Source organism: Dendrobates tinctorius, unplaced genomic scaffold, assembly GCF_039654945.1.
Source record: "Dendrobates tinctorius isolate UK_male_01 unplaced genomic scaffold, ASM3965494v1 ptg000016l, whole genome shotgun sequence".
In the NCBI taxonomy this organism is placed as follows: Eukaryota; Metazoa; Chordata; class Amphibia; order Anura; family Dendrobatidae; genus Dendrobates; species Dendrobates tinctorius.
The window spans coordinates 27,560,335-27,578,350 of record NW_027361684.1 but is presented as its reverse complement, the minus strand read 5'-3'; the positions used below and the strand labels follow the sequence as shown (position 1 = coordinate 27,578,350).

At 44.6% G+C, this 18,016-nt stretch overlaps 1 protein-coding gene across 1 annotated transcript in view; it reads right to left on the bottom strand.

Moving 5' to 3' along the window:
• CCDC92B (coiled-coil domain containing 92B) overlaps positions 1 to 18,016 on the bottom strand; it is a 152,225-nt gene that overhangs the window by 123,908 nt on the left and 10,301 nt on the right. The window contains exon 2 of the mRNA XM_073565589.1: positions 3,302 to 3,446. Within this exon, the coding sequence (XP_073421690.1) occupies positions 3,302 to 3,431 (130 nt within the window). The 5' untranslated portion in view covers positions 3,432 to 3,446. The remainder of the gene's footprint in view (positions 1 to 3,301; positions 3,447 to 18,016) is intronic.

Genomic DNA, 18,016 nt, shown 5'->3' with positions numbered 1-18,016 from the left:
AACCTCCAGAATAGATCCCTCGAGCAGTGGAAACATGTGAGATTCTCAGACGAATCATGGTTTACCCTATTTCTGACCTCCAGCCAAGTGTACGTGTGGAGACAGCCGAAAGAAGCATTCCATCCAGACTGCCTTCTCCCAACCGTAAAACATGGCGGATGGTCTGTGATGATCTGGGGTGCTGTTTCGTGGAGATCCGCCGGGACAATGATATCCCTTCATGGAAGAATTAACAGCCACGATTATTTAGGCATTTTGGGAGACCAAGTGCATCCTATGGATCATGCACTGTTCCCAGAGGGGAACGCCATCTTTCAGGATGATAATGCACCAATTCATACAGCTGGAATCGTTAAGCATGTGGAAAAATAAAAGTTATATTTTACCCTACCATTGGACTGATCGCTGGAGAAACAATACTATTTCCTTTATATATATATATATGTATATAATTAATGATGTACATGCAACTACTTAGTCTAAAAGGCTACCTGATCCAAGGGGTTCTTCTTAGGACTGATATATTAATTAAGAGGGCACCAATCCAGTATAAAGTTGTGGAGCTCCAGATATCTCCACCCTCCAGCACCCTGCAACTACCCCCCCACTGTAACTACTGTACAATGAGAGACGTCATTATTAGGCTGAGTGCAGACGGACTTTTTTTCCCTGCTGATTTTTTAGCGCAGAATTGAAGAAATCCGCAGGTCAAATGACCTGCATTTTTCCTGCGGATTTCTTCCATTTTTCCTGCGGTTTTCTTGCGGTTTTTGTGCGGTTTTCCATCGCGGTTTTCTCCCTGCAGATTTGGTGACAGGGGAGGTGGAAAACCGCACAAAAGAAGTAACATGCTGCGGATTTTCTACCGCAGGAAAACTGCGCGGAAAAATCCACAGCGCTTGCACAGCGTTTTTTTTTTCATTGATTTCTATGCTACTGTACATCACAATGCGGATATGCAGCATTTCTGTGCGGAAAATCCACTGCGGATCCACTGGATATCCGCATCGTGTGCACACAGCCTTACTGGAGACATTTTCCTTACGAGCTCTTCAAGGTCAGGTCTCACATACTAATACTGTACACAGGGGCAAGATCAGACTTTAGCTTACGTAGCTTACCATTTGAACAGCTTGCAATTAACTACGAGAGTGTGACAATGGGAGCAGTCGGGGAGAGTATTGCATTGCTTTCTCTCAGTGACATTGTATATGAAATAACAGCTTTCCTCCATGTTCTTCACCAGAACTTATGTTTATGTTTCACCAGAACTTATGTTTATTCATTAAACAATACGGTACATAAAATAAGTGAAGATGTGCAAGTAAATAAATAATACCAATCATAATATTTCTGTCTTTGAGAATAATTGGCTGAAATAGAGTCCTGTATTTTACCATGTCATTGCTGTCTGCATACTTAATGTTGGGTACTAGCTCCTGTCACAAAGATCCCCCATTGTGCCAGAAGAATGATTTACAGTAGGTAGGAATCTATGGTAGGAGCTCTTGGGGATTCACACATGGCAGCTGTTCCTTGGCTGAACAGCAGTGTGCTCAGGTGGTAAATGGGAGTAAAATACATCTTGTGCGATTTCTTATTTACAGAACATGAATCTCATTGATCTTTTATTACACTGTCTGACAGCTAAGCTATCAATCCAGTATATAAAGCTGTTCTTTTGTCTTTGATGAACTCTATGAATGGGTAGTACTGCAACAGAGATAATAGAACCTGACTGCAGCAATGTAGTGGATTAGCAATATAGGGGTCATTTATCGTCCAGTGGTCCTCACTTTATGGCTTGTAGCTCCTCTCTGCTATACACGTACTGTACTCATGTGTTGGTGTCATCAATATTATTAAAGGTGTTTTCCCACTATTATGGTGTATTCAAAAATTCACAGAAATTCCATCTCATAACATCATTTATTAAACATGCCTTAAAAGTGACCACTTAAAGCGAACCTGGCTGTTACACCCGGTCCCCGTCCTGGCGCTGCGTCCAGGCCTGCCGCTGCTCTCCGTTCTGGGCACTCACCTCGAGCCTCTCATGCTGCTGCTCATTGTTCTGTCCTCCCTACTGCCTCCTCCTCCTGGCGTCCTGTGAGGAGATCTGTAGCTAAGGCTATTAGGGCACGCCCGCCCGCTCTCTTGCCTTCTTAAAGGGGTGGCGTGCATTTTTCAAAAAATGCAATCAACCAATAGCAGCACACTGGCTGCTATTTCTGGCCTCTCCTCCATAGGGAGAGCGCCGGAGCAACGAGTATCTATCATTGCTACATCCGGTTCTCATGCTCACCTGTCTGCGCTGCATCTGCAGTCTCTGTGCATTGTCTAATGCTCTCTGTTTCCACAGCATATCAGTATCCTGTGTTACCTGGTTATATCAGCAACCAACTGGGCCTAAGCCATCCAATTCCGCCTACAGCCATCCGAGTACAAGGACTGTGTGAAGGTCACTGGAACCGACTCCTTACCAACTACCCAGATCCAGGACCCAGCGCATTACGGACTCTGCTGTAACTTTTGTTGTCCCTTTTGGTCCCGCTGTGACAGCTGCCACGTGTTCGGGGTCTAACTGGAGGTAGCACCTGTGTCCTCCGGGTATTCCATTCTGGCCCTGCCTGAGGGGCTTTACTATGGGTGCCCGGGGCTCACTAGTCGCGCCCCCTTCGGAGCCCCCCGGACTGTGGTCCCGAGGTTCCACTTAGAAAATAAAAACGAATGTGAACTTCACCATCTCTGCCTCCGCTTCCATTCGTTACACTGACACTATGATTTTGCTAAGTAACCTACAGACACTGTCAGGTTGGCAGTGTTAAATTGATTAAAATGATGATGGTGAAAAAATCCGTCTTATGGTTCTTGTGTAATCAGTGTTGGAAGTTTTCAGTTAATTTGCAATGCTATTAATATTTTAATATTTTCACATATACTTACAGCAAATAGCGTTTTTTGCTTAAAAAAAATAAAGCATAAAAAAGTTTAAATAAAATCTAGACGGAAAAAGCCGATAAAGATCTCTGTGTTATCCGATTTTTTATGGACCCTTTGATTTGGTGAGTTTGATCTTCAACAGTAACCAAAAACGGACAACTCTTGCTTTTTTTGTGTGCAGATAATCCGAAATTTAATGGGTATCTGCCCTATTCGTGGAATTCATGAATAGGACATGTGCATGAAATACACATGTTCCAATGAGGCCTTATTGTTTTATATGAACTGAAGAACCTGATGTTGGTGACAATTGATGGAAGGAATGAGTAAAAACTGGTGTACAAAAAAAAAAACAGCTCACCTGTACAACGTTTCTGAAGGCGCAGAATTTCCAGTTGAAGATCATGCAACATTTCTATTTGTTCCTTTTTTAGGAAAGTAATGTTGCGCTCCACACTTTGAATTTGCTGCTCCAAAGACTGAGTCTCCATTACGAGAGTCAACTCCTGGGAGGGAATATAACACAGAGGATGATACATGCATTAGTTAGGCAAATAATCAATACAGAAACAAGAAGATTACAGAAGATTAGAACTACTTCTCATCTCAACAACCCCTCCCCTGCAAAGGAAGCAGTGGAAACCTGGCATCTAGAACAAAGTGTTACATATCTGAAATCTATTGAACTCTATGAATGAATTTCTAAATTGTGTTATCGGTCATATACTGAGCACCTAATGGGTAAAGTATGGATTTCTTTTCATTGAGGTGCTTTAATATATTCTTGTACATTTATAGTTTCCAAAGAGAATGCCGTTATACCAGACCCCACTCACAATGTCAAACCAATTCAACTTAATTTGAAGTCCAGGTAACCAGTTTTAGGAATGAGAAATGTTCTTTTGATTTTGTATGTCTGGAATATTCACTTGGAAAATTTTCTAATGTAAACTAAATGGATAAAAGTATTAGGACACCTACATATTTTATGACCTCCCATTCTAAATCCTTACACATTATAGCTGCAAAGCCATGCAACTCTGTTATAAATAGCTGCCAACCTTCTAGAAAGATTTTCTACAAGATTTTGGGGTGTGTCAGTGGGAATATTTGCCCATTCATCCACAAGAACACTTGTAAGGTCGGATACTGATGTTAGACAAAGAGGTCCGACTCGCAATCTCCATTCTAATTAATCCCAAAATTGCCCAATGTGTTGTGAGTTCATTTTTCCCTTCACCAGTGAGGTCTGATGAACTCCCTCTTCTGGCGAAGGAAGGTAGTGAGGCTGATTACCAAACAGCTGAGCAGGTAGATCATGACTGGGTCACAGGAACTGATGACTGGATATAAGGCAGCCGACGCCCTGCTGCCTTGCTGGTGATCTTCCTGCTGGATTCTTGGAGACCAGTCTGATTTCTGCTACTCAAAGCTAAGTTTTGCTCTGCCTTTTGTACACTATAGTTCTATTTTGTTTGCCTTGTTTTTTGGAGTTCAGCCATCCCCGGCCTGGGGTGAGCTGAATTCCATTTTTGTCTCTGATCTGTTGATCTCTGGCTCTGTCTTCAGAATATACCTGAGTGCTGATATAGTCTTTTTGAAGCCTAGCGACTTCAGGGCCTGTTTTTCCTATCAGTCTGTTGGTTCATTTTTGGATAGGGTTTTGCGGATTGCAGACAGCAGCTTTTCTATCCTGTCCTATTTAGTTAGCTTGGGCCCCATCATTTGCTCAACCTATCTTTCTATCTGTGTTAGTGTTTTTCATCTTGCTTCACAGTCATTATATGATGGGGGCTGCCTATTGCTTTGGGGTCTGCTCTGGGGCAGTTTAGATTTCCCCTGTCTTTAGGCTAATTTAGTTCTCCGGCTGTGATCGAGGGGTCTAGGGCACCGTAGGTACCCCCCACGGCTACTGCTAGTTGTTGTGGATAGGTTCAGGGGTCTGCAGTCCGATAGCTTCCAACTTCTCTGGTTTTCTGGACTTAGCTATTATTTTTGTTTTTTCCTCCTTCGGTGACTCATCCATAACTCCGATGGATTTGAGGTCAGGGCTCTGTGTCAAGTACTTCCAAACTCACTCAATCATGCCTTTATGAAATTTGCTTTGTGCACTGGGCCACAGTCAGGCTGGAACAGAAAAGGGCGTTCCCCCAAACTGTTCCCACAAGCTGTAAGCTACAATTGTCCAAAATGCCTTGTTATGCTGACGCATTAAGATTTTCCTTCACTGGAACTAAGGGGCCTAGGCCTACCCATGAAAAACAACACCATAGCATTATCCAAACTTTACTGTTAGCATAATTCAGTCTGGCAGATAACATTTGTCTGACAGTCACCAATTCATCCATCAGACTACCAGATAGAGAAGCGTTATCTGTCAACAGCAAACATTTCCCCTGCTCCCAAGTCCAGTGACAACTTTACACCACTCCATCTAATGTTTGGCATTGTGAAGCTCTTGACTCAGTTTTTTTTAAATAATTTTAATGTCAGAGAAAATTTGCACTCTGTAGTTACTGAGTCAGCAGAGCGTTGGTGACTTTTATGTATTATGCACTTGTAAGGAAATGAACAAAGGGAAGATTTCCACAGTTAATTTATAATAGAATGTCCACAAGTGACCACCGCCATCTACTGGCCAAAGATTGTAGGACAAGAAAAAGTGGAAAGCATTGCATCAGCAGGAACTGCATAATGAAACACCTGATTCCTGAGGGGAAGAGATTTGAGGAGACACCAGGTCAAGTGACAACTATAGCGCAGTTAATTATAAAAGGCCCCAGAGGGCAGTGAATTGGAGGTGCCTGAATTATGAAGAATTAAGTGGCCAGACCCGAGTAAAGAGTGCAGTAATTAGAATCGGGAGTGAGCGACCAGAGCTGGGTAGCCGGAACCAGAGAAAAGAGACCAGAGCTAAGAGTTCAAGCAGAGGGAGCAGAGCCAGAGCCAAAAAAGATGACCAAGCCGTTGTAGAGGGACATTCGTCTTAGCTGCAGCGATCCCCAATAGTGACAGTAATGCACCGTAGGTTAAGGTATTAGGACCAAGACATCACTAACTATAATATTTTGTTTATTTGTAATCATAGAACAATAGTGTGAGCTTAGAATTACGTTGATATTCTGTATAGCCAAACTGCTGTATTCTAGTGATGAGTGAGTATACTCGTTACTCGAGATTTCCTAACAAACAGGCAATCCCCACATGTATTCAGGCTGTCTAGCAGCCGCAAATCATGCAGCTATGGCAACAGAAACTAAATCTCCAAGCACATCCAAATACTCAGAGATCACCCGGGCATGCTCGGGAAATCTCAAGTAACGAGTATACTCGCTCATCGCTACTGTATTCTAATGTACAATAATTTACGGTCCTTACACTGTTCGTTTTACTCTTTATCTTGTGCCGTAGGTGTAAGCAGGTCACTGCATGCAATACAGAGACAAGGACAAGGCGGAAGTAACCAACTTATCTATTTATTTTCTGAACACAAGTATAAGAATGGGGTGATTTGGAACAGAAAGTAAATCGTGTGAGAACACGGTATTCACAGCGTATAATGTTAAATATACAATAATAGCAAAGCGGTTATCAATGCAGGAATTCTCTATGTTATATAACTAGCTTCAAATGAGAACAATGTTCACAGTAAGAAAGGTGTCAATACAACGATCCCTTTTATGTTCCAGGCCCTGGCGGGAGTCTCTGTTTTTTCCCGCTAGTCCTTCTGACAAAGTCAATCAATGCTCTCTGGGCCTCCTACACACTGGACTCCATCTGCTGCAACACCCCAGACTGACCCCTGTACCCGTATGTCAATGTTGTAAGTAATGGCCCAGTTCACTCGTGCCTCATGGTCACTGTCATAGATGTTCACTTCTGGATTGGGGTCCTCAACGTATCTTTGATGCTTGACCTGTGATGGTCATCTGTCAGGTCCAGACGGACGAGGATTGGGCCTTGGGTCTTGCCCAGCATGATCTCGTCCATAGATCTTCACTGATGCAGTCTGGATCTCACTTTTGGGTGTACAGTAGCCCACTGGTTTGGACCCCTGTGGCATCCCAGTGTCTCTGCTGCAGCGTCCCTCCAAGCATACATCCTGATATTCTCTCTTATTGGTGCCAAATCTCTACCTGTGTAGTCACTCCAGCCTTTTATATCAGGGAACTGTGTCACGAATGCCACCTGACCTGGAGCTCCATCTAGACTCGCCCTACTTGAAACACTCACCCCTCTTATTGGTTCCGCAGGCTTCCATTTGGGCAGTAGGTGACAGTCCCTGGTCACAAATGATGCTCAGCTCTGGGGAATCTCATCTTCCACAGCACACCCTCTTACATAGGAATCACTTAGGCCTGTTTCACACTTCCGTTTTGTGGCGTCTAAATCTGCCAAAGTGTTGAAAAACGGATCCGTTACATACTTGGAAAAAACTCATGCACCGGATCCGCTTTTTTTAAGGATCCATCACAGCAGTTAGTGTAGGAAATTTAAAGCTACAGAATTCTGGAGAGAGAGAGAGAGAGAGAGAGATTGATTTGTGCCAAAACGGGTTTTGGAGTTAAATTTCATGAAAGGAAATTCTTCTGGGCATGCTCACTTTAAAGAAATGGAATCCATCAACTGATTCGGTCATGTGACGGACGGGTACGGATCCGTCGCCCATAGGCGTCCATTCTACCAGACGACGGACAGCAACGGATCCGTCACTGTCCGTCTTTTCGACGCAGACAAAAAACGTTCCTATGGACATTTTTTCTGCCAGACGTACCCCAATTTTATGATGGATCCGCCACAAGACGGGCGCAACGGAAGGCCATACGTCACAATCCACTGCCAATACAAGTCTATGGGGAAACAAACGGATCCACTAGGCAAATCCGTCAGATCTATTTTTTTCCCCAAATGGCGGATTGTGACTGACGCCTGAAAACTGAAGTGTGAAACAGGCCTTAAGGCCCCGTTGCACATAGCGACGCACCAGCGATCAAGACAACGATACAACCTGGCAAGGATCGTTGGTGCGTCGCTACATGGTTGCTAGTTAGCTGCCAAACAGGCAGATCTCCTCAATGACGCAGCAACGATCAGCGATCTGTATAACGACCTCGGCGGTCGTTGGGACCTTATACTTGTGTTATTCAAATAAATATTTGTTGGTTAAGTTAACACTGTGTTATCATCCTGTACATTGTTGCATCTGCATACTTGTTTACACACTTCAGCACTTTGTGTTCCTTATCTGTAACTATGTAATCTCCTCTTTGTGGCTGAGTTACTATGGATCCTAAACACTTCCACTTTACAATAATACCACTCACAGGTGAATATTTAGGAAAGACGACATTTCATGAACTTACTTGCTGGAATGGTGGTATCCAATTACAGTAGCGTGCTCAAATTCAGTAAACTATTTAAAACAAGCGATTCTTGCACAAAAGTTTGTAAAGGCAGGAACATTGCGAGGGGGCCAGATATTTTACAGTAGTAACAATGAGACTGAATGGTAATCCTGAATTCAAAATTATTGTGTCCACATTTTTTTGTATGAATAGACTTATGTGAGCCTTCTGGCCCATACACATCAGGAATTAATGCCTTTATTCAAATGTACTGGAACACATAGTTGGCTTTTCTTGATATAACCTATAGGTATTTCTTTAGTGTCGTGGATTTGATCAGTAAAGTTGGACAAAACCGCTCAGCATGCTGTACTATTCTGTATGGTAAAATCGCAGACACACGGTGATAACCCACACAGAGCATATTATAGCCAATGGGGTCTGTTGGGTGCCAGTAGTGACCGCCATGTCACATATCTGGCACTGCTATTCATTTTGTTGTTCAAATAACCTAGAGGAAGAAAAATAAGTAGATGACTGTACCGACGTTGCCCAAATTAATTGTAGGTCTGCAGAGCTAATCACTCAGCTACACATACATGACATAGTGAAAAGTATCACCATTAGGCTTTAAACCTGCTGTTTGGACAACAATAGGCAGTCATTTTCTGCTCTCCGGCTGCAAAACGATGATGACCTCTGTGTTAATAGCTATAGTCAGAGCTGCTATTCCACCATTCATACGTAGTTAAGCTTCATAAGTAATTATTTATAAAGTCATACTGTACTTCCACATAAAAGCTCACGGCAGGCTGCAGTTTAATGAGCAGTGACATTTAGAGTACAATTTAATACCATGCATGCATTTTTAGACCTTTAGCCAGCATCAGATGAAGGCTTTTCGAAGCAGACAAAAAATGTTCCTATGGATGTTTTTTATGCCAGACCTACCCCAATTTTCCGCTACAAGACGGGCACAATGGAAGGCCATACGTCACAATGCATTTTTAGCCTTTAGCCAGCATCAGATGAAGGCTTTTACTGAAAACTGTCTACAGCACAAATATAACAGATCTAAGGTCCAAAACCAACACAATCCGACATTAATCAGAACCTTCAGATTCTAGGAGCAACCGCTATCTTTAAAGAACATGCTATGATCTGCCTTATTCTGCACACTGTGTTTGTGTCCTCATCATTATAGATTAAATCCATTTCCATATATTAAGGCACCGCTCCAGCATTTCTTTATTTTTCCACTGCAGTGGTGTCAGTAATGTGAGGTCCCTGCCCGTAGTATTATACTTAACAACCAGTTGGTCTTCTGCAGATTCTGACCTGCTGGATGCTCCGGTGTTTGCTGGGGGGAGCCAGAGGTCACTTTTCAATGTAAGTCTATGAAACCAAGAATTAGGCTCTCATAGGGTTAGAGCTTTGGACCATTACCTCTGATTTCCATTCAGTCAGAAGTTGTTGCCACAAAATGGCGGATTGGGACCAGAACAGCACTGGAAACAGCTGAATACAGCGAGTCGGTGAGAATAAGACTAGGGGCAGGGAACTTACATTAGTGACAGCACTCCAGCAGTGAGATTAAAAAATACTGAAATGGTGTTTTATCCCCTTAGTGACAGAGCCAGTTTACAGCTTAATGACCAGGCCAATTTTTACAATTCTGACCACTGTCACTTTATGAGGTTATAACTTTGGAACGCTTTAATGGATCCCTCTGATTCTGAGATTGTTTTTTTGCAACATATTTTACTTCATGATAGTGGTAAAATTTCTTTGATAAGTCTTGTGTTTATTTATGAAAAAACAGAAATATGGCGAAAATTTTGAAAATTTTGCAATTTTAAAACTTTAAATTGTTATGCCCTTAAATCAGAGAGATGTGTCACACAAAATGTCTTTATAAATAACATTCCCCACATGTCTACTTTACATCAGCACAATTTTGGATGCAAAATTTTATTTGTTAGGAAGTTATAAGGGTTAAAAGTTGACCAGCCATTTCTCATTTTTACAACAAAATTTTCAAAACCATTTTTTTAGGGACCACATCATATTTAATGTCATTTTGAGGGGTGTACATGACAGAAAATACCCAAAAGTGACACCGTTCTAAAAACTAGACCCCTCAAGGTGCTCAAAACCACAATCAAGAAGTTTACGTGCTTCACAGGAACTAAAGCAATGTGGAAGGAAAAAATTAACATTTAACCTTTTTTTGGAAAAAATTTACTTCAGAACCAAGGGAAGGAGCCCGTTTGACTTTTTCAACGCAGAATTGGCTGGAATTGAGATCGGATGCCATGTTGCGTTTGGAGAGCCCCTGATGTTCCTAAACAGTGGAAACCCCCAACAAGTGACCCCATTTTGGAAACTAGACCGCTTAAAGAACTCATCTAGATGTGTGGTGAGCATTTTGAACCTTCAAGTGCTTCACAGAAGTTTATAACGTAGAGCCATGAAAATTAAAAATAATTTTTTTTGTACTCAAAAATGATTTTTTAGCCCGCTATTTTTTATTTTCACAAGGCTAACAGGAGAAATTGGACGACAAAAGTTTTTGTGCAATTTGTCCTGAGTACGCTGATACCTCATATGTGGGGGGAACCACTGTTTGGGCGCATGGGAGAGCTCGGAAGGGAAGGAGTGCCATTTTGGAATGCAGACTGGAATGGTCTGCGGGCGTCATGTTGCGTTTGCAGAGCCCTTGATGCATCTAAACAGTGAAAACCCCCTACAATTGACCCCATTTTGGAAACTAGACCCCCCAAGGAGCTTATCTAGATGTGTGGTGAGCATTTTGAATCCCCAAGTGCTTCACAGAAGTTTATAACCCAGAGCCGTGAAAATAAAAAGTCTTTTTTATTTCCACAAAAGTGATTTTTGAGCCCCCAATTTTTAGACCCCCAAAGTTGGTAAATAGAGGAAACCCCTCAATTATTGCTCCAACCCTAACCCCAACACACCCCTAACCCTAATCCCAACCTTAACCCTAAACCCATCCCTAATCCTAATTCTAACAATAATTCGCCCTAACCCTAATTCTAACCCTAGCCCTAACCCTAGCCCTAACCCTAAGTCTAACCCTAGCCCTAATGGAAAAATGAAAAAAAAAATATTTTCTTTATTTCATTATGTTTGCCTAACTAAGGGGGTGATAAACGGGGGGGGTTATTCACTATTTTTTTTTATTTTGATCACTATGATAGATTATCATATTGATCAAAATGAATGAATGGAATCTGCCAGCCGGAGCCGGCAGATTCCCGGCGGGCGCATTGCGCATGCGCCCGCCATTTTCCCCGGATCCAAGATGGCGGCGCCCACTGGAGGACGTCGGCAGGACGCAGGACCACCAGGAGGGGATCGGGGACCCTCTTTCTCTCTCCTCTGATGTGTGATCACAACAGAGGAAAGAGAAATTAAATGCAATATCGCGGCTTTTTTTTTTGCGATCGCCATTATAGGGTTAATAACGGCGATCGCAAAAGCGGGGTCGGTAAAAACCGACCCATGTTCTCAGGGGTCTCGGCTATCCCCTGCAGCTGAGACCCCGGAGAAAATCCAACACTGGGGGGCGCTATTTACTTACTCCACAGCACCGTGAATTCACAGCGCTGTGGTTTAAGTACCCTTAATTACCACCGATAAAAGGCGTATTGGCGGTCGGTAAAGGGTTAATAACACTGTGCAACAAATTTCAGAGAAGTTCTTGTCCCCTGAGAAAATATTATTGTATCTTATAGATTTTGATATACTGAACACGAATATTTGTTCCAAAAGTCTGTATCAAGTAAGGTTTTTAAGAAACAACAGCTTATACATTATGACGTCCGAGACACTACATACATGTGCATCGATGTCAGTAGCAAAAGCAATTGTTCAAAAGTGTTTTGCAGATAACTTTCATTTATAATCCGTGTCAGATGTGTCAGGAACACCGCACTGCACTTGCTCACTGAGCCAGTGCGGGTGTCCTGAGTACAAAGACAGTACTCAAAGATACCTGTGGAGCAGGGCAGCAGCGGTGACGATGCGTGCTTCAGAGTATCAGGACCTGAAGCACATGACTGCTGGGGGAGTGGCCTAAGCTCCACAGATCTAGGAGCTGCAGGGAAACTCCTAGAAAGGTAACTACGGGACAATGTTACCAAGGGGAATAGACAGAGACAGAAACCAGACGAAGCCAGGGTCAAATCACCAGATAGCAATACAGTACCACGGGGTTTAGACAGAAAGGATAGTCAGGACGTAGCAATAGGTCAGAAAACCAGAACGGGCAATACACGGTACAATAGAGACAAACTGTAACGGAGTAACGATAGCCAAGCAAGGAGGTGAGAACCGGAGAAGACAATAGTACCAAAGCGAGAGACAGAGTACAGAGTGAAGGAACAGGCCGGGTCATACACGGGAAGCAAACAAGCAATGCAGAATATACGCACACCAGGGGTCAGACACACCAGAACAACAGTATAGCTGACAGAGAACCCTGGTAAAGAGTGAGTATAAATACCCCTCCCAGATAGAGAAAGAGGCCACGAACACTTAACCCTGTGAGTGCAGGGCAAGAACCCTGTTCAAACCATGACAGTACCCCCCTCTTAATGGGGGGGCCACTGGACCCCCAGGCTTGTCTGGGTATCTGGCGTGGAAAGCCCGCACCAGACGATCGGCATGCACCGAACTGGCCGGAACCCATGACCGATCCTCCAGAGAGTACCCCTTCCAGTGTATCAGATACTGGAGTCTCCGGCGCACCCACCAGGAGTCAACAATGCGCCCTACTTCATACTCCAGCTGCCCCTCTACCAGCACTGGTGGAGCATTTGATGAGGGATCCTCTCTCACCGTCCCCACAGGCTTTAACACGGACCTGTGGAAGACATTAGAAATTTTAAAGGAGGTGGGCAGCTGCAGTCGGTAGGCTACTGGGTTAACAACCTCCACAACTTTGTATGGGCCAATAAACTTGGGGCCCAGCTTTTTAGAAGGTATCTTAAGCTTGATATTGCGGGTGGATAGCCACACTTTCTCCCCTACTGCAAATGCTGGACCTGGCCCCCTCTTCCTATCAGCAAACCGCTTATAGTTTTCCTGGGCATTGGAAATATTCCTCTGAACCTCCCTCCAAAGAATTCTAAGACGTTGTGTCACATCCTCAGCACCAGGACAACCTGAATCCATACGGGAAAACTCTCCAAAATGTGGGTTAAAGCCATAGTTGACCTGAAAAGGAGACTTCCCAGTAGACTGACTCACACGACCGTTGAATGCAAACTCTGCCATGGGCAATACCTCACACCAGTCCTCCTGCCTGGAAGAGGCCAAGCATCTCAGAATCTGCTCCATCGATTGGTTCGTGCGCTCCGTCTGTCCATTAGACTCTGGGTGGTAGGCAGAGGAGAAGGACAGCGAAATCCCCAGCTTTTTGCAAAAAGCCCTCCAAAACCTGGCTACAAACTGTACCCCTCTGTCTGACACCACATTCATAGGCACTCCATGTAGCCTAATTATATGCTGCATAAATAAGCGGGCCAGGGTTTCAGCAGATGGTAACGCGGGGAGAGGTACAAAGTGAGCTTGTTTTGAAAACCTATCCACCACCACCCATATCACCGAGTTGCCCCTGGAAGGAGGAAGATTTGTGATAAAATCCATGGACAAATATGTCCATGGTCTATCCGGAATTGGCAAAGGCACCAAATCCCCGGCCGGACCTGAGAACTTTTAGAACGAGCGCACACCCCACATGCAGTCACAAACTTTTTAATATCTGTTACCATAGAGGGCCACCAGAAATCCCTCGCAATTGCCCCCCGGGTAGCTGCAATCCCAGGATGAGCACTCAACACAGAATCGTGAAATTCCTGCATAAGTCCGAGACGGAAACGTTCCGGTACAAACAATTTACCCGGGGGTTTACCACCAGGAGCCCGAGCCTGGGCCTCCAAAATCCCTCTCTGTAACTCAGATGAGATTTCGGCCACCACTACTCCTGGCTGAAGAATGGAGGAGGGAGGTTCTGGAGGGGACACCGAATCAAAGCTTTGGGATAAGGCATCAGCCTTGATGTTTTTAGATCCCGGGCGGAATGTGATGGTAAACTGAAAACGAGAAAAAAAAAGCGCCCACCGAGCCTGTCTGGGGGTCAATCTCTTGGCAGACTCGATATAGGCCAAATTTTTGTGATCAGTGATGACTGTAATGGGATGAACAGACCCCTCCAGGAAATGCCTCCATTCTTCAAAAGCCAACTTTACCGCCAACAACTCTCTGTTGCTGACATCGTAATTTCTCTCGGCAGAGGAAAATTTTTTAGAGAAGAAGGCGCAAGGCCTCAGGTTAGTAAGGGTAAGAGGGCCCTGAGACAAAACTGCCCCCACCCCCACTTCCGAGGCGTCAACCTCCACGACAAAAGGTCTTGACGGGTCGGGTTGTACCAATACAGGGGCTGAAGAAAAGCACTTTTTTAATGTCATGAAAGAGTTTTTTGCAGCTACAGACCAATTTTTTACATCAGCTCCCTTGAGAGTGAGGTCCGTTAGAGGCTTTACCACCTGCGAAAAGCCCTTAATATATTTCCTATAAAAGTTGGCAAAGCCCAAAAATCGTTGCAACCCTTTCAAGTCATGAGGTTGCACCCACTCCGTAACAGCCTGGACTTTCTTAGGATCCATGCGGAACCCCTCCCCTGACACAATCAACCCCAGAAAGGATACTTCTTGCATGAAAAATGAGCATTTGTCCAGCTTGGCATACAAATGATTCTCCCTCAGTCTCATGAGAACCATCCACAAATGGTGCAAGTGAGATTGACTGTCCACCGAGTACACCAGAATGTCATCCAAATAGATAACCACAAAACGACAGATTAAATCAGAGAAAATTACATTAATAAAATTCTGAAAAACAGCAGGAGCGTTGGTGAGACCAAAGGGCATAACCAAGTTTTCGAACAGCCCTTCAGTCGTCAGGAATGCTGTTTTCCATTCGTCCCCTTCACGGACTCTTATAAGGTTATATGCCCCACGTAAATCCAGTTTAGAGAACCACTTGGCCCCGGTGAGTTGGTTACATAGATCAGGAATTAGGGGGAGAGGGTATGTATTTTTCACAGTAATTTTGTTTAATTCCCGAAAGTCGAGGCACGGCCGCAAACCACCATCTTTTTTCTTAACAAAAAAGAAGCCCGCTGCCACAGGTGAAACAGAAGGCCTAATATGCCCTTTGCGGAGACTCTCAGTAATGTACTCCTTCATGGCTAGACGTTCGGGCCTGGACAAATTGAACAGGCGAGCCTTGGGTAACTTGGCTCCAGGGACTAGATTAATGGCACAATCAAAAGGTCTATGTGGTGGTAGTGCCTCAGCCTCACTTTCAGAAAATACGTCTTCAAAATCTTTCAGGCACTCCGGAATACCTTCCAGATTGACAGACGACACTGACACAGATTTTACTGGGGTGACAAGGGTTGTCAAGTTACAACATAGACCGTTAGCCATACAACCCCACTGAATGATCTCCCCTGTGTCCCAGTCAATAGTAGGATTGTGACGTTGAAGCCAAGGCATACCCAGTATCAGTCCAGCCTGCAGATTATTTATGACAAAACATCTTAATTTTTCTACGTGAGTGAAACCCACTTTCAGAGAAAAGGTATCAGTCATGAAACAAATTCCCTCCTGGGTGATAGGAGAAGAATCAATTGCCACGATTTTAGCAGGATCTTTTAACCTGACTGTCCCTATCTTATGAAAAGTCACAACTTTGGCATCGATCAGATTAATAGAAGAACCACAGTCAACAAAGGCGGTAGTCCCAACCGGACCGCCTGTAAGTTCCAGTTCCACCGGAAGCAGAATTTTAGTAAGCGAGTAAAAGGGTACCTGGGAGTCTGGGCAGCCTCCTCGATTGTTACCCAGACTCAGTCGTTTTCCTGACGGCTTCACTGAAGAAGGGCAAGAAGGACAGTTCCTTCTCCAATGTCCAGCGGATCCACAGTAAAAGCACAATTGGTTGTTTCTTCGGGGTCTCCTCTCTTTTTCCTCCAATGACGTGGCACCAATCTCCATGGGCTCAGGACTAGATGCAGAGTCTCTCAGATTGGAGAATAAAGGGGTCTCCTGCAGCATGACCCCTCTTGCCCGCAGCCTACGGTCCATGCGGACAGCCTGGATCATAGCGTCCTCCAAAGAATCCGGTGGAGGATGAAGGGCTAGGGCATCTTTCAAACGTTCGGACAGGTCTCTACAGAACAAACCCCGGAGGGCAGCGTCATCCCAGGAGACCTCCGCTGCCCAGCGTCTGAACTCAGAGCAGAACCATTCAGCAGAGTTCCTTCCCTATGTCACACTCATCACCATATCCTCTGCCAGACGCACTCTATCAGGCTCATCATAAATGTGCCCCAGAGCCTCAAAGAACAAATTCACAGACATGCGTTCAGGAGCAGAGGAAGAGAGAGAGAAAGCCCATGCCTGTGGAGCCCCCCGAAGTAGGGATATGACGACCCCCACCCTCTGGAACTCATCCCCGGAAGAGTGGGGCCTCAGAGAAAAAAAAAGCTTGCATCCTTCTCTGAAAGACCTGAACTCCTTTTTATCCCCTGAGAAAAGGTCTGGCAATTTGACTGGAGATTCTGGGAATGCCAATGACACATCTCTATCCCCAGCACAAGAATCCCCTGTAGCGGCATCCCCCTGTACCGTATCCACCAACTGTTGCTGGGTCTGGGCCATCATGCGCTGTTCCACATTAAGTTTGTGGAACATTTGGGTCAGGTGCTTGACCTGACCAGCCAAAGCTTGTATGGGATCCATGAGGATAACACACTTTTTTTTTTTTTTTTTTTCCTCAGAGGGGGAAAAAAAAACTGAAATGGTCAGCTATAATGTCAGGAACACCGCACTGCACTTGCTCACTGAGCCAGTGCGGGTGTCCTGAGTACAAAGACAGTACTCAAAGATACCTGTGGAGCAGGGCAGCAGCGGTGACGATGCGTGCTTCAGAGTATCAGGACCTGAAGCACATGACTGCTGGGGGCGTGGCCTAAGCTCCACAGATCTAAGAGCTGCAGGGAAACTCCTAGAAAGGTAACTATGGGACAATGTTACCAAAGGGCATAGACAGAGACAGAAACCAGACGAAGCCAGGGTCAAATCACCAGATAGCAATACAGTACCACAGGGTTTAGACAGAAAGGATAGTCAGGACGTAGCAATAGGTCAGAAAACCAGAACGGGCAATAGACGGTACAATAGGGACAAACTGTAACGGAGTAACGATAGCCAAGCCAGGAGGTCAGAACCGGAGAAGACAATAGTACCAAAGCGAGAGACAGAGTACAGAGTGAGGGAACAGGCCGGGTCATACACGGGAAGCAAACAAGCAACGCAGAATATACGCACACCAGGGGTCAGACACACCAGAACAACAGTATAGCTGACAGAGAACCCTGGTAAAGAGTGAGTATAAATACCCCTCCCAGATCCAGAAAGAGGCCACGAACACTTAACCCTGTGAGTGCAGGGCAAGAACCCTGTTCAAACCATGACAAGGTGCTTCTCGAATAAGATTCCAGCAATAGTCAGCCAGCATTGACGCACTCCACTTTCCCTGGTACCTTTTCTCCATCAGCGCAATGTCTTGGTGAAATTTTTCCGCTGTGTTCATCGCTAACGGCACCAAGATTGGCTGGAAAAAAGTCCAAGTGAGAA